The 17,376-nt window shown below is 45.2% G+C and overlaps 1 protein-coding gene across 3 annotated transcripts in view; it reads left to right on the top strand.

Moving 5' to 3' along the window:
* Window positions 1–6,150, top strand: part of LOC107389124 (ankyrin repeat domain-containing protein SOWAHC) — a 24,184-nt gene extending 18,034 nt beyond the window's left edge. For 2 of the 3 annotated variants that reach the window (XM_054733333.2, XM_054733334.2), the window contains 4 exons: window positions 1,828–1,914; window positions 2,832–2,904; window positions 5,365–5,472; window positions 5,719–6,150. In XM_054733333.2, the coding sequence (XP_054589308.2) occupies window positions 1,828–1,914; window positions 2,832–2,904; window positions 5,365–5,472; window positions 5,719–5,867 (417 nt within the window). In that variant the 3' untranslated portion in view covers window positions 5,868–6,150. Of the gene's footprint in view, window positions 1–1,827; window positions 1,915–2,397; window positions 2,478–2,831; window positions 2,905–5,364; window positions 5,473–5,718 lie in introns of all 3 variants that reach the window. The other variant, XM_070550489.1, reaches the window with a different exon arrangement.
* The last annotated feature ends 11,226 nt before the right edge of the window (window positions 6,151–17,376 follow it).

The raw sequence follows: 17,376 nt of genomic DNA, 5'->3' as shown, positions 1-17,376 counted from the left end.
GCCCACATTGACTGACGGCATCACGCTCTTGCGCCGGCGCGCGGCACGTTACCGAAACAAGTCACTGTTTCATGTGACATGAATCGGTACTCAGGCAGTACTATGGAATTCGGTCGGTGCTTTAAAAAGTACCGAGTTCGGTCCCCATCCCTAGTTACAATGTGAATGAAGTTGACTTTACGGAAAATAAATGCTCCGACCCAGTGGTGTCCTGCTATTGGACTAAAGAGAGGGAGGTAGTCTGGGTAGGAATGCTGAAGACGAGTCCATCAGGTGGAGACAGATGTGCTCACATCTTTGTAACTGGGTTGGTGCAGAAGGATGGCTCTGAGCTTCAAAAATTCTGTATTAGATAATGAAGTCCATGGTCCAGTTCTGGTTCGGCTGGACCAGAACCAGCTTGTCATAGGTCCAGCTGTGCAGGAACCTGTAGGTTATCGAGTTATTATTGTTCTGTTGACTGTTTGTGTTTGTGCTTCTCTGACCCTGACCCAATGAAATCTGGACCTGGTTCTACTGAAGGGGGTGAGTTGTGTCCGACTGCGTTAACACCACCCACGAACACACAGAACAGCAACAAGGCAGTGCCTCTGACCTCCTAACCCAAGGGATGAGCCCGAACCTAATCAATACAGAGCAGGGGCACAGTCCTGACTAAAACCCTTCTTCAGCAGATAACTTCACCAAGCAGAACTGCGATCACTACTGAGTGATTTTAAGGACCTTTTTACTCATAATGCTAGCTGGATCCATTCACTTACTGTCTTTTATGCTAAGCTAACGCTAAAGGAGTACAACTGCATGTTTGATTCTTTTTAAAACACAGAAAAGGCTTTTTTACTTTGCTGACAGTTTCGTTTACCGACTGCAAACTTCCTCAGAGCTGACGCTGATGGTGACATCACTTCCTTCTCCGTTTATCTGCGGACAGCAAATGGAGCAGTTAGAAACCAGACACAGGAAGAACTACCAAAGATGTCTAAATGAGTACAGCCTGGTCAGGAGAATGTTTTTCCCACTTATCTAATACTGGGAATATTTCAAACATGGGTGGAATGTCCCTTTAATGAAAACATTTCATCTGACCCTAAAGGGCTTCGGGCCGCCTGCTGGAACGAGCCGAAACCCGACAGCAGCACCTCTGTCTGCGTTGCTGTGTTCTAGTTTATCGTTTTATTCACACACACACACACACACACACACACACACACACACACACACACACACACACACACACACACACACACACACACACACACACACCTTTAGCTCACTAACGATGTGTTTTTGCTTCCTTGGATTCTTTTGGACCGACCCAGTTTGTGAGTCCAGCTGTGTGGTTCTGAGTTGTTGTTGTGTGTTGTGAGGTCATGTCAGGGGGTGGGGCCTATTGTAGACAGATAGAAACAGGCTTCAGGGGATGTAAGACATGCCTCGGACTACAAACGTCCTTAAAGTCCAGATCAGGAGGCCCCACCCACTCACCTGGCTGAAGTCCATTCTAACCCCACTGTTCAGATCATAGCAGATATCAGTGTTAGCGTCATGCTAAGTCATGAAGGAAAATGTTTGCTGAGAAAAACTGAACTACTTCCACAGCAGCTACTTTCAAAATAAAACATTGGACACCATCACAAATAAAAGCTTTGATAAAAAAAAAACAATCCAAGGAAGCCTGAAGTACCGTGTGGTTCTGCTCTGTGGAACCTTCAGTTTGGGCCTGCTCTAGTTATTACCTCGACTAGGGGGCGTACCAGACAGAGAGTGAGTGTCATCTTAGGTACCTCACGATTCAATCACCATGATCACCACTGTTTGTGTGTTCAGACAGCGCTTCACTGGGCAGCAAAGCAGGGGCGTCTCGACTCTGTGGACATGATGCTTCACTATGGAGCTGACGTCAACGTCAGATCGGTGAGTGTGTGTGTGTATTTGTTTGTTTGTTTGTTTGTGTGTGTGTGTGTGTGTGTGTGTGTGTGTGTGTGTGTGTGAGTGTGAGTGTGAGTGGAGGAAAATATTTTTGGATATAATGGACGAGTGGATGTGGATGGCTGTTAGCATGTGTAACACTGTCTCTCGTCTCTCCACTCTGGCTGACATCAACTCCTCTCCTCTTCAGCATGTGAGTTCAGATAATCCCCCCCCCCCCCCCCCCCCCCGGCAGTGTCCGATCCGGTCCTGGTCCTCGCTCCGTTCCCGTGACAGCAGATTGTTACATCCTGTAGGGTTGAGATGTTTGTCTCTGCTTCAAACAATGATTGGGTGGATAACTGAGGCCTGAGGAGCAGAGGACCAGGACCAGGACCAGACCTGCCCGCCTGCCTTAGATGTGATGATGAACTTGTTGGTGTTCTGGTTTTAACTCTTTAACTCAGAGTTTCTCTGTTCCTCCTGAAGGGGGTGAGTCCAGACGGGATGGAGCTGTTTCCTCTCAGATCCGATCCAGCAGCTGGGGTTCTGATTGTCATCTCTGCATGGTTGTTGATTTAGTTCTGAGTTTTTAAAAGAGTGTGATATAACTCGACTAATCAGAAATATGCAGAGCTTTAAGCTCCACCCACAGCCTGACCTTCCAGCTGTGGACTGGATGCATGTCCGACCCTGAGACCAGACAGGTTCTATTAAACTTCCACGGCTGTTGCTACCTGAGGCTGTTTCTGGTTCTGTTGGTACCGCCGGTGGCCAAGAGCATTGGTTCTGCTGCTGAATTTAAACCAACCTGACAGGATGTTGGCTTTAGATACACGCTTGTATGTGTGTGTGTGTGTGTGTGTGTGTGTGTTAGCATATCTTAGCGTGCACAGAACATGTGTCTCACCTGTTATCTGCAGGGCTACACAGCTCTTCATCTGGCCTCCATCCATGGACATCAGGACATCGTCCAGACGCTCATCAGCTCTCACAGTGAGTCCAACCTGAGGACATGTTTGTTCATCAGATGCTCAAGCTCAGGGCTCTCTCAGGCTTCTCCTCCAGATGTAAAATCTAGTTTGGTGAATTTAGTAGACCAGAACTCTCTGGGTGGTCCCTGCTGAGAGGAGAGGTTTGCTGTTCCACAGACTGCACACGTTTCTTTATACACATTGGTATTCACACTGAGAGTCCGTTCCTCGCACTCTCACACAACCCAACGAGGTGCTGTTGTAAATCACTGCTGCCGACACAGAATGACTCCCCATGGCCCAGGAGGAGACGAGGCCAGGAGCTCTTCCTGCTGCTGGTGTGGCTCAGCACTGTCTCCAGCTGGCTCCATGATGGACATGGCTCATAAACATCACACCTATATCTAATGGAAGGTGGGAAGGAGGCGGGACATCATCTGATCCCATCTGCCAATCAGATGTCTTCAGTTCAGACTGGCAGTGAGATACGTCCGAAACAAGAGGCGGGATTTCAAACCGAGGTTGAGAAGGGAGAGAAAGAGAAGGACTGGGTCAGTTTAAAGGACGAACGAACCAATAAGAGAGCACCATTACTCAGGTGGTTTGTGTGTGTGGAGGAGAGGAGTTCATACAAAGTTCAATAGGTGTTTTTATCTGTGTACTTATACACTGCCCAGCAAACAAAAAGGTCTCACACACTAATATCTGGTTGGGCCTCCTTTAGCTTTTATTACGACACACACTCGCTGTGGTGGTGTTTCCATAAGCTTCACCAGGTCCATTCATGTTGCATTAATGTCTCCCAAGATCTTGCATTGATGATGGTAGAGTCTGACCGCTGCACAAAGCCTTCTCCAGCACATCCCATAGATGGGGTTAAGGTCTGGACTCTGTGGTGGATCCCTGAACCACTCTCACTGCCTGAGCCGATGAATCCTGGCATTGTCACCTTGGAATATGCTCGTGCCATCAGGGAAGATGGAATAACCTGGTCATTCAGGATATTCAGGTAGTCAGCTGACCTCATTCTTGGAGTGCATCCTGTTGGTGAACCTGACCACCTGCAGCAAGCCCAGATCATAGCACTGCCCCCACAGGTTTGTACAGTAGGCACTAGGCATGATGGGTGCATCGCTTCATCTGCCTCTCTTCTTACCCTGATGCACCATCACTCTGGAACAGGGTCCATCTGGACTCATCAGACCACATGACCTTCTTCCATTGCTCCAGAGCAGTGTTGTTTTTGGCTGGCATCTTAGTCTTAGTCAGTTTTAGTCGACTAAAACTCAAAAAGGGTTTAGTCAACAAAGGTTTTTGTTTTTAGTTTTATAGAAAATGAGTATTATTTTCTAACAAATACATGTGTTTGTCAGACGTGTACTCCGAGCTACTGGAGTGGGTTTCATACCAACATCAGGGCTATGGGACCCAACCTCAGCTGCTGTCCAGTAAAACAATAATCATTTCCTTACTTTACTGATCAGCACTATGCTGTACATCATTTATTTTTGCTGACCATTCAGTAGATTTTCACAAAAGAAAAAAGGTGAATTACTTTCCTCAGGGAGCGTCGTCTATTCTACACCAACTTTAGTTAGAAAGAAAAGTCTTTCTTTAATTTATTTATTATTCCAGTTGATATTCCTGCAACTTAGTGCCTTTAAGTGTGTAATGCTGAACGCCAGCATTTAAGGAAGCACACGTGTTTGTGTGTGTGTGTGTGTGTGTGTGTGCATGTGTGTGCGTGTGTACATGTGTGTATGTGTGTGTGTGTGTGTGTGTGTGTGTGTGTGTGTGTGTGTGTGCATGTGTGTGCGTGTGTACATGTGTGTGTGTGTGTGTGTGAGCGTGTGTATGTGTGCGTGTGTGTGCGTGTGTGTGAGCGTGTGTGTGTGCGCGTGTGTGTGTGTGTGTGTGTGTGTGTGAGCATGCGTGTGTGTATGTGTGTGTGCGTGTGTGTGTGTGAGCATACGTGTGTGTGTGTGCATGTGTGTGTTTGTGTGTGTGCATGTGTGCGTGTGTGTTTGTGAGCGTACGTGTGTGTGCATGTGTGCGCGTGTGTGTGTGAGTGTGTGTGTGTGTGAGCGTGTGTGTGTGTGCATGTGTGCGCGTGTGTGTGTGTGTGAGAGTGCGTGTGTGCATGTGTGTGTGCGTGTGTGCATGTGTGTGTGTGTGTGAGCGTGCGTGTGTGTGAGCGTGCATGTGTGTGTGTGTGCGTGCATGTGTGTGTGTGTGCATGTGTGTGTGTGTATGTGTGTTTGTGCATGTGCGTGTGCGTGCGTGTGAGCGTGCATGTGTGCGTGTGCGCGTGTGTGTGCGCGCGTGTATGTGTGCATATGTGTGTGTGTGCGTGTGTGCATGTGTGTGTGTGTGTGTGTGTGTGTGAGCGTGTGTGTGTGAGCGTGCGTGTGTGCATGTGTGTGTGTGTTCACACGCATAAATCAACACAAAAAGATCCGGAATGTTTTTTTCTCTTCATCAGATGCTAAAACCAACATCAGAGATTATCACGGGAAGATGGCCATCCAGTACTGGACCTGTACCCGTCCTGGTACCACCAGCATCTTCAACCAAGAACCTGCTCTCTCTGGTGAGTTAAATGACTACGTTTTTGATGCAGTCTGCCGGGTTCCTAACCAGCTGGCTTAAGGAACTTGATGATCTGGCGCTGCATAAAAACTGAACTGAATTTTCCTGCAGGTGGACTCTGGTTACCTGACTACCTTGTTACTTGTCAAAACAAAAGCATTTTGATGTTGTCTAAAACCATTTAGTTTAGCTTTGTTAAAATCAGATTAGAGACCAATCAGGTGTTTCTTATTGTTGTTTATTCCAGATGGGGGGAGGTTTAGCCAGGAGCGCCGGACGCAGCGCTTCGCTCTGCCGTCCCTGAGGTTGTCTCGCTCCCGCAGTCATGGACAGCTCCACCTGGACTTTGGAGCGCTGCCATCAGCCTCCTGTGATGCGCTGGACCTCCATGTATGATGTCACCATGCTGCTGAAACACCTGCAGATGTGTTGTCCTCTCACCTGGCAGAAAACACACCTGTATATTTTCCTCGTGGTAACAGAAGAGATGACACAGGCCGACTTTCACAATAAGATCAAAAACAGTCTAAAACTTTTCATGTTTGAACAGAAGAGCCCGCTGAGGTTAAAGTCCTCTGTTGCCGTGGTAACCAAGGCTGGGCTCTAAATCGCCATGTTAATGAGTCGTGCCAGGTTGGGATTTCTTTTCCTACCAAATAAATCATGAAGTGAATCTTAATCCTTCATTGTGCTCAAATTTCTTTTAATCTCAAAATAACTTTTAGAAGAAAATTGGTGAAATATTAAAAAATACAAAAATATTTACATTTATTTCTATTAAAAAAACAAAAATATTAACATTTATTTCTATTAAAAAAACGTAAACGCCTTTCTCCTGGGGAGAAAACCAGGCCTGGACCCTTCTGGATCAGTACCTGCACCAGTGAACTTTGACTCTTCCACATGTTTTACACACACCTGTGTGTGCAGGTTGGGTTCCTGCTGGGTTCCATCAGAACTTCTGACCCACCTTCGCTCAGAAACACCTGCCTGGTCTCAACCGAGTCCTTTAGAAGATGAAGGAGTTCTAACGGGTCAGCGATGCAGGCTGGAGTTTCCAGTCTGAGCTAAACAGGCTCTAAAACACAGTGGAGAACTTTGGACTTTGATGAAGCTTAGAGACGCTGTTGGATCCAAACTGCTCCTCTTTAGTATCAGCTCAGCAGCCTGAAGGACCATGTTCTGGTTCTGAACATAAAGGATTAGAGGACAGAACCAAGCTTAGTTTACAGATGACACCACCGTCATCAGACTCGTCTCTGACGGGGACGAGTCTGCCTACAGAAGGAGGTCCAACCGCTGGTGTCCTCCTGCAGCCACAGCAACCTGGTGCTAATCCCATAACCCCCATGTCTGACACCCCCATCACGATGGACTTATGTCTCTTCCTGGGCACCACCATCACCCAGGACCTCCAGTGGGAGCCCACCATCACCCCCACAGCTGACCCGTCTCACCCTGGACAGTCTTTGACTCGCTCCCATCTGGCAGGAGACTCAGATCCATCCGGACCAGAACCTCTTTCCCTCTGCTGATGGACTTATGAATGTCAATCATAGGACCGCCCACTCTAGTCACCTGACCCAGTGTTGTGTTCGGGCTCTGAGCAGTACCGACACTGTCTTGTATATATTAGTTATTTCCTAATGCTGTCAACCTGCTCACACATAGAAACCCTTCTGGTTCTGGTTCTGAACACAACCGGATCTCTTCAACCTGCAGCTTCCTGCTGTAGCACTGCTGGTGTTCTGTGGTACTGTCAGGGAGCAGAACCCGACCCGCTGTCAGAGTGTTGGGTTCCTTCTGTACAGAACCTCTGATCCAGTCCTCATCTTTAATCTGACTTCCCAGCAGCGACACGTCGCTGTAACCTGTTAGTGGTTCTGATCCAGTTCTCCAGGGATTCTGAAGGTCTTTATTTTAGACTTTGGCTGATTTTTTTTAGTTTTAGTTCTGGTACCAGAACTTCGGCCCAGCAGGTTTTTACTGAGATTCTGGATGTTCTGGTCAGGATCCTGCCTTTATAGTGGCTTATCCAGTTGAGAACTGCTTCTGAACGGTACTTCAGGTGGCCCAGTGGACCAAGTGACCCGGTCCAATCCTGATGTGATAATTCTTGTCTCCCGTCTGTAATGAGCTCTAATTCCCGGCTCGTCTGATAATCCCTTCTGGATGCCAGCTTGATCCGACGCTGAGCTTCATAATTCCAGAGGCAGAAAATCATTATCCTGAGTTTGGATCCAGGAAGAAGTCAGGGAATCAATCTGGGTCGGTTCTGAGGCCCAATCCCAAGTTAATGATTTAATCACAGCTGTAAGCTCCTCAGAGTCAAGGTGTGTGTGTGTGTGTGTATGCATAACATCTGCCATGGCGCTAAAGACCATTTTTGTTTAATAATAATTTATACATTATTGATCCTCTAAAGGAGCAGCAGGAGGGGGGTCTGGTCTGGTCTGGTCTGGTCGGGTCGGGTCAGTTTGGGGCAGCACTCAGCCTCATAAGCGCGGAGGGAGGAAGGGGGGACCCACGGCACTTGCAAGGGGGAGGGGGGCGTGCGACCTTTACTCTGCACAAAAATAGCATGAGGTGATCCGTAAACACTTCCAGGTGATCCGGATGTTCTACTGAAAAAACTCAGCAGAAGAAGGCTGGTGCTGCTGGACTTTCTGCTCTGTCTTTTGGCTTTTTTTGTTTTTGTGAAGCGCTTCGTGATTTTTATCTTGAGAGGCGCCATATAAAATATCGATTTATTTATTTCTTTTGTCAGACTCTGAACCATGAGCAACCGGTGACTCCGCCCCCTAGCCGATCAGCGGCCACAGTCGTGATGCTGGCCCGACTCAGCCTCGCCAGGAACCTCAACAGAGCCCAGACTACAAATTGGGAAAAAGTAGAGTGAAAATACAGAACCGTGCTCTTGAAAAAGGTGGTCGGGCCGAGCTGCACAAATCCGAGTTACTCTGAGTAGTGCTAATGGAAAACCAGCTTTAAAGAACCGACTAGACCAACCCAACCTGTTTGTAGTTGACAGAACCTTCATCAAAGTTCTGGTGCTGCTCGTCTCTGTCAGCCTGAACCCCCTCTGAGTTCCTGTGGGTCCTGTGGACCCATTTCAGAGCAGTTCAGAGTGACGGCAGGAGGAGGGGAGTCGGCAGGAACACAGAGCCATGTTGACAGCATAGTAAAACATCTCCACACGTCTGTCCTCCAGCTGCGACCTTCTCCTCTGAAGAGAATTCAGCAGGGAGCTTTTTACACATTTCAAAGTTTAATCGTCTCCAATTTCAGGGTTTTTCTTCTAAACTGACACCTTTGTCTGGTTTAAACCTTCCATCACGATCCGCCGGAAACCGAGATGAAACGTTTTGCTGCTGCCTGACTGAAACGTAAAAGATGGTTAGAAGAGAGAAAACAGAAGTGGCCTGCTCTCTTGATCTTCTTCATGTCATGATGAAGACTCTCTCTCTCATCTCCTGAGTGGACCTGTCTCCAAGTGTCTCATTCGATTCGTCTCTGAGGACAAAAAAAGACATGGTGCTTCCTGTTTCCTGTGACAGATAAAACCTTCAAGCCTTCTGAGTTTCATTTTAAGGACCAGATGGTCACATTTCAGCTCTGGAGAACATCTGGAATTCCAGAGACCAATCCCAAACTGGGAAAACATTCCAACATCTAGGGAACGTGTTTGATCTCAGAACAGCATTAACTAATCGTGTTCTGACATCATCAGCTGATAAAGAGCTTCAGGAACCTAGGAGATGTTTACCAGGTAACTACTGCCAAACTAGTTAACCAGTCAGAGTTAACCGATGGGAACTCAGATGTTTGATAGTTTACCTGCAAAACACTACATTTACCTGGGCAGTTCTCTGAATTGGGTGCCCTTTGCATCCCAGAGGTTTACCAGAAGATTTTTTACATAAAGTAAATCACAAAATACATTTAACCCTTTGATGCATAATGATCACTACAGTGGACAGGTACTCAAAATTGTTATTTTTTCATTTTTGCTATTAAGCACAGCTGTTCAAGACTTTATTGCATTTGAGCCCCTCGATTTGTACTTCAGTAAGTCAAGCCAACATATTTCATGTTCAGATTGCACGCTGTCCACTGAGGTGGACATGTAATAAATTATTTGTAAATTAAATGTTACAAAAAATATGTAAATATGAAATATGTTTCATTCTGTCACACGTGCCGGCTAGATGAAGCGGAGAAGAGGTGAGGATCCAGACCGGGGAGGAAGCAGGCAGACAGGTAGGATTTTTTAACGGGTTTATTAGAACGCACGCTAGACAACGAAACAATGAACCGACACAAGACACAGAACAGAAGGGGTTTAAATACAGGAGGACCGGGAGCTAAGGTGATTGGGAAAACGAGAGGCAGGTGGAAGTAATTAACGAGACACAAGGCTGAACCAAACAGGGAGACAGGACAGGGTGTGACACATTCACTCCTAAAGATGAAAGAAAAAATTTGTTAAAAAAGATCATGGTTGAAGATTTCATAATTTATGCATCAAAGGGTTAAAACAAGAAATTTAAAGATCTGTGCTTCTTTGCATAAAGACACACAAACATAACTTAAAAATTACGTTTTAAAAGTTTTCTGTCGGGAGGAGTCAGCCAAATGTCCCCAAGGACCAAAGTTGCTTTTCCACTGAACATAATTATGTAACCAGAATTTTTTTTCTGCCAACACAATTATTTGCCGCTCTCCTTTAACACAACAAAACAATATATGAGAAAAATAAATAAAAATTCACGATTTAATCATGTCCCCAGTTTTGTTCAACCCTGAAACAGCACATTAATATTCTCTTTTTTAAGTAACTTCCTCTGCAGCCGTTTATATCAGCCCATATTCTCTGGTACTTCGTGTATTTTTCAGCTGAGTTCATAATCTGTGCCCCAGTGATTTCAAGTCATTGCTGCTGGAGCGCAGCACATATTAAGCTTTTTTTTGCGTTCGGTAGATCCCTTTGGCTGATTAGTTAGAAAGTAGGAAATCTAGGAAACAGTTTTTCTGGAAGACGGAGAAAACATGCAGCATGCAGGAAGGTTAGAGAGAGAAAGGGCAGGAAATTATTCAAATAAAATCAAGAAAAAAAAGTAGGTAGATTTATCCCCAATACACATTTTTACCAGTGAAAAGCAATAATATATAAGCATTTAATATTTATACATGTGACAGAATCAGATCACCCCAGAAGTCAGTCCCACATCCAGGGCCGTATCAAGGCATTTGGGGACCAAGGCAAATATAGGCGTGGAGCCCCCACCACCTCACTCCCTGCTCAGATGGCCCTATAAGATGGCAGCGTGCTGAGAGTACAGATTGTTGTTGCTTTTATTTAATAAACAATCATTTTAAAGCACTGTTATTATATCCGACTGTTTTTAACAGCAACCCTAGCTCAGGCACCACATCACTTTTCACATATATGTCATGAGCTCACCGGGCGTCAGATTACCAGATTCATACTGAAGTTGTTTTGGTGAAAGTAACTTAAAGTAATGCAAAAGTGGTGTAATGCCTTACATTTGAAAATCAGTAATACAGTAATGTAATGAATCACTTTAAAATGAGGGTAAAAAGTAATAAATAATGCATTACAGTTTTGAAGTAACTTGCCCAACACTGGATGTGGGGGATTCAACACCCACACTTTTCTAGCCGTTTTTGCTCACCTCCACATCAGTCTGGTTTCTCTATGTCGCACTCACTCTGTTTGCCTCATTTCCTTCTTCCCCTCCCTCTCCTGTTTCTCCTCAAACGCGACATCGGTTGTCGGGTTTCAAGGAGAAACAGGAGAGGGAGGGAAGAGCTCGACTGAGTTCATAATTTTACATCTTGACATTAGCTGTACAAACTCTGAGTTTGATAAAGTGAAGAACAATTTGCAGAGGTGTATAACTGGCGCGGAGCCAGGTTTTCATTTTTGGGTGGGCCACGGTAATTTTGGACGGACCTTAATAAGCAGTGACTTAAGTGAAGCAGGCAGGTCGCACTAGAAAATTTCGTTTAAAAAGACGTAAAATTTCCCCCCGTCATTTTTATTTCTAAAATATGAAGTAAAAAGTCCCAATTTAATTTTCATTCATTTTTCATTTACAGGCACCAGAATGCATTACCTGCACTTCTAATATTTACCTCTCAACGTAGGATTCTTTCATAAGGGTGCATGCCATAAGCGTCATTTTAACCGGGGACGCCGGGGACATGTCCCCGGCAAAATTTGTGATTGGCAGCTGTGTCCCCCCCACTTTCAAAAACGCCTGCTGATGAGGATTTTTGTTTTACCAGCTCAGATCTTATCCAGGGGTCGGCAACCTGTTCCCATCAAAGAGCCATTATTACCCGTTTCCCACGGTAATTTTGGACGGACCTTTATAAGCAGTGACTTAAGTGAAGCAGGCAGGTCGCGCTAGAAAATTTAGTTTAAAAAGACGTCATAAACGTGTTCCCCCGTCATTTTTATTTATAAAATATGAAGTAAAAACTCCCAATTTAATTTTCATTCATTTGTCATTAATATGTAGTCTACACCCGTGCGTTAAGTGGACCATCTTCCAGTAAACGCAAAGCATCCAGCCCACCTCTCCAAATGCGTAAAATGTGCATCAGCCGCTAGTTAGGCGCGCCGCGCGCACCATCAGCTGATCAGCCCAGACAAGAGCAGAGCAAATAGAAAAAGAATAGAGGATAATTGTGTCTGGATGTGCGTGGAGATTACATTTTACAGCAGCCTGATCATCATTTAAATACGTAAACCATCACCTGGCTTCTAGTCCATGCTATCAGCATTATTTTAATTGGTGTGTGTGTGTGTGTGTTTTCCACTTCAAACACTGGTCTAACCAACCAGACCAGCGTGTCCAGTAACATATTAATGTTACAATTAAACAGTTTCCCATCATGTAGGCTAGGAACGTTTCACCTGCCGTGGCCCGACCGCTTCTGCTCCACATAAACTTTGTGCGTGATCAAATGTCTCTACGCATCATGCGTCTCCATATTAGAGACGGGAACAAGCGCTGTTCAGCCAAAGTTTCATAATTTCATAAAAAGAACATTTTTCTAAGTGACACATCCCTCAGAGAGACCGGGTTTCCAGACTGTTTCAGTGGGAGGAAATCTTATCGCATGCGCTGTGGTTCTGCACTGCGCTGCGAACCAGATCTTCAGCTCACTGTCCACCGTGGGCGCTCCTAGCCGCGCTGAACACAGTGTCCAGTATAAAGCTCTGATGTTCTGATGGGAATATTTTACCTCCGCGATGTGCGTTAACGATTAAAATGTCAGCTCATCCATGCGCATCAGTGTGCGTCGGAGTAATTCTTTCAAACCAAGCAACATCCTTGAGTTCATCTGTCAAAATAAACAGTCAAATGGAAATATCTGTAACCTGCCGTTTAACTGTTTTGCCTTCTTGTGAAGATTGTTGCAAAGAGAAACAATTAAACTTGATTAACCCCAGAGCCACCCAGAGCGCATGCGGGAAGATTCCTCCCACTGAAGCGAGCGTCTTCCAAACCCTGTCTCTCAGAGAGACTTGTCACTTAGAAAATGTTCCCTGATTATGAAACTTTGGCTGAATAGCGCTTGTTCCTGTCTCCAATGTGGCGACACATCCAGGAGCCGTCTGAGGAGAATCCCAGAATCTCACATCCTCTTCAGCTCATAAAGCGCCTATGATTACGCACAAGCGTGACGCGTCAACCCGGTCTCACAGTAAGACCGGGTTGGACCTGTTCAGGTTTACGCAGACAATCTTTACATTTAGAATTGGCATACAGATGTAAAATTAATGCAGTAAAATATAAAGCATTTTATTTAAATATCCATTCATTATTTTACAAGCACAGAGAGCCGCATCAGATGGATGGAAGAGCCGCATGCGGCTCCAGAGCCGCCGACCCCTGTGCTAGCCTACTTTATTGTCCCCAGCAATTTTTAAACACCACTCAAGTGTATGGTTATTGTCCCCAGCAATTCTGAAAACAAACTGACGCCCTTGGTGCATGCACACCAGTAGTTTTTACGGTTATTCATGGGGCAAAATCTCCAACATTTTTGAAAAAAAAGAAAAAAAATCCATCTTCCGGTAAAAGCAAAGCATCCAGCCCACCTCTCTAAATAGGTAAAATGTGCGTGACAGCCGCTAGGCGTGCCGCGCGCACCATCAGCTACGTCAGCCCAGACAAAAGCAGAGCAAATAGAGAATTCTGTCTGGATGTGGATGGAGATTACATTTTACAGCAGCCTGATCATCATTTAAATACGTAAACCATCACCTGTCTTCTAGTCCACGCTATCAGCATTATTTTAATTGGTGTGTGAGCGTTTGTGTTTGTTTGCTTGTGTGTGTGTGTGTGTGTGTGTGTGTGTTTTCCACTTCAAACACTGGTCTAACCAACCATATTAATGTTAAAATTAAACAATTTCACTTCATGTAGGCTAGGAACATTTCATCTGCCGTGGCCCGACCGCTTCTGCTCCACATAAACTTTGTGAGTGATCAAATGTCTCTACAGGTGCTTTCTGAGCTGAAGAGGCTATTCTGCCTCAGACAGACTGGATGCGTCATGCGTCTCCATATTAGAGACGGGAACAAGCGCTATTCAGCCAGTTTCATAATCAGCGAACATTTTTCCAAGTGACACATCCCTCAGAGAGACCGGGGTTCCAGACCGTTTCAGTGGGAGGAAATCTTACCGCATGCGCCGTGGTTCTGCACTGCACTGCGAACCCCTCTACAGATCTTCAGCTCACTGTCTACCGTGTGCGCTCCGAGCCGCACTGAGCACAGTGTCCAGTATGAAGCTCTGATGTTCTGATGGGAATCTTTTCTTGATTGATTTAGTTACCTCCGCGATATGCGTAACGATTAAAATGTCAGCTCATCCATGCGCATCAGTGTGCGTCTGGGTAATTCTTTCAAAACAACCAACATCCTTGAGTTTATCCGTCAAAATAAACAGTCAAATGGAAATATCTGTAACCTGCCATTTAAATGTTTTGCCTTCTTGTGAAGATTGTGGCAAAGAGAAACAACTAAACTTGATGAACTCCAGAGCCATGCGCACTGCGCTGTACTTGGTGACTGTAACTGAGGGGGAAATGATTTCATTGGATCGTTTTCTTTTCAACATGGTTTAATGTAAAGTTTCATTCAGTACAAACTTTAGTTACACCAATCTAATGAGATAGAGCCTGGATTTGTGTTCTGAACAGTTTAAACATGTTTAAAACGGAGACGTGCGTGACGCGCCTAAAATTCGCACCTGCTCAACTATTATGGAAATTAAACTAACAAGATGAATAACATGAACTTATTTTAGGCACAGACAACCTCCCCCACACTTTTGAAAAGCTTGCAACGCGCCTGGGGAGGGGGCCGACCTGCTAAATGCTCGGTATCCCATCGTGAGAAGACGTGCTGGTGGATTAGTTAAGTTGATGGAAGAAGAGGATCTGAGCATGCCAGAGGGGTTAGTGACTTGTAGGAGCTGGGCGAGATAAGAGGGGGCTAGATTACGAATGGCGTTATATGTAAGGACTAAAATGTTGTAGTGGACCCTGAACTTTATTGGCAGCCAATGAAGCTGCTGAATAACGGGGGTGATGTGATCAGAATAGGGTGTTCTGGTGATTATACGAGCAGCTGAATTTTGAACCAGTTGAAGTTTACGTATTAACTTTTGTGGCAGACTAAAGAGAAGTGAGTTGCAATAGTCCACGGGGGAGGTGACCAAACTGTGGACTAAAATGGCAGTAGAGTGATTTGACAGAAAAGAACGCAGGTGGTTAGTATTTTGCAGGTGGAAGTAAGCTGCCCGAGTGACGGAACTAATGTGAGATTAGAAAGACAATGTGCTGTCCAGAATTACACCAAAGCTTTTTATCTGATCTGTACAGGTAACAGACGTGTTGTCTTTTAGTACTGAAAACCTTGATGCCTTCGCTATTGCAGATAAGAAGCACCTCAGATTTATTAGAGTTCAACTGCAAGAAGTTAGAAGATAACCAGGATTTAATCTCAGCAAGGCAATCAGTAAGTGAGGATGGTGAAAGTGATGCAGATGGTGAAGTTGAAATGTAAAACTGGGTGTCGTCTGCGTAACAATAAAAGTTTATATCCTGAAACGGAGGCATTTGGAGTCAGTCATCCATGCCTTCATTACCTCTCGCATTGACTACGCAAATGCCCTCCTCATTGGTGTTCCGGTCTCTGCCCTTAATCGGCTGCAGGTCGTCCAGAACGCTGCTGCCAGGTTCTTGACGAATACACACCGACGTAGCCATATTACCCCTGTCCTGGAACATCTTCACTGGCTCCCTGCCATTTTCAGAGTACAGTTTAAGTTATTGACTTTTGTATTTAAATCACTCAACGACCTGGCACCTCCCTATCTCTCTGACCTGCTCACTCCATATGTACCCACGTTGTGATCGGCTGACCTTTTGCTGCTGTGTACGCCGCGGATGTGATACAAATCGCGGGGTGAACGAGCATTTGTGCATGTTGCCCCAAAGCTGTGGAACTCGTTGCCCATTGGAGTTTGGCAGGCTCCATCACTGGCGGTTTTTAAATCTCGTTTAAAGACCCACTTTTACGATTTGGCTTTTAGACAGTGACTCGTTTTACTCCAAAGGGAGCAGATAAATGATAATCAGCAGGGGCCCAAGGACAGAACCTTGAGGAACCCCAGATACTACAGGAGTGGGAGTAGAGGTACAGCTGAGTGAATTGAGTTCAGTCTGTAAGATATGACTTAAACCAGGTTAATGTGAGAATGCGAGAAATACCTAGTGCAGATAACCTTTTCAGAAGGGTGAAGGGACAGACAGTCTGGACCTAGTTTGGACATCCTACAGAGGTGGTCTGGACCGACGGACTCAAAGTAGACATGATCTGCACATCCATGCAACGTTGACTGTTTGCAGGGATCCTATGTGGCATTGAAGTCACGGTATTTTATTTAAAATCAAACAAAATACATGTACAACATGTTTTTTTTTTTTTACAAAAGTGACAAGTGATCACCAAGTTTATTACAAACTTTGTTTGAATATCTTTTTAAATTAGTGTCATACAGGAATCAAATTGTCCCATTACGGGGTAGAATTTAAAACGACTTAGGAAAGATAATCCTAATAATGTCAGGGATTGTATGCCTGAGGTGGATAAACAGTTTCTCAGAGGTTCAAAACAGTCCTTCCTCAGATGCAAGGTCCAGAAACTGTGTGGTTTATTTGTCAGTGACCCAAAACCTAAGAGTGCACCAACTTCAGAGAATCAACCACTTAACTAGCGATTAGTTTTGTTCAAAGGATCAATGCTTTCAGCCAGGTGAGAGGGCGGGGCTTTCAGCCAGGTGAGAAGACAGGTTTTTCTAAGGAGATGACTACCTCCCACCTGCACAGAGCCTTTGGGTTCTCTCATGTTCTGCTGTTAAAACGTTTTGTATCACCTACAGAAAAAAAAACATGTTTAAACATGCATCTTCCTCCTGCAAGGTGGTGTTTCTGCTGTTTTATTACTTTTGTTTTAATCTTTGACATAAGCTGAAGGAAAAGCTGCTTTTTCTCTGACCAACTGAGGAGGATGAAGAGGCTCAGGTGCGTGAGCAGACTGCCACCTGGTGCCTGATCTGAGAGGAAGAGGAAGCAGCTGAGAGTGATGAAGCTGCAGGTACCACTGTCATTTCTACCCACAAAGTTAGATACGGTGTTGTGCCATAAAGTGATGGTCCAAAGGTTTTGTACTGCTTATTTAAAACAGCAGTGAGCAGCAGCAGCTCAGGAGGTAGAGCGGGTTGTCCAGTAATCGAAGAGTCATAGGATTGATCCTGGCTCCGACCAGAGAATGCTGCTGTTGTGTCTTTGGGCAAGG

The sequence above is a fragment of the Nothobranchius furzeri genome, chromosome 4 (assembly GCF_043380555.1).
Source record: "Nothobranchius furzeri strain GRZ-AD chromosome 4, NfurGRZ-RIMD1, whole genome shotgun sequence".
In the NCBI taxonomy this organism is placed as follows: domain Eukaryota; kingdom Metazoa; phylum Chordata; class Actinopteri; order Cyprinodontiformes; family Nothobranchiidae; genus Nothobranchius; species Nothobranchius furzeri.
The sequence above is the reverse complement of the archived record's forward strand: the minus strand, read 5'-3'. Positions and strand labels throughout refer to the sequence as shown.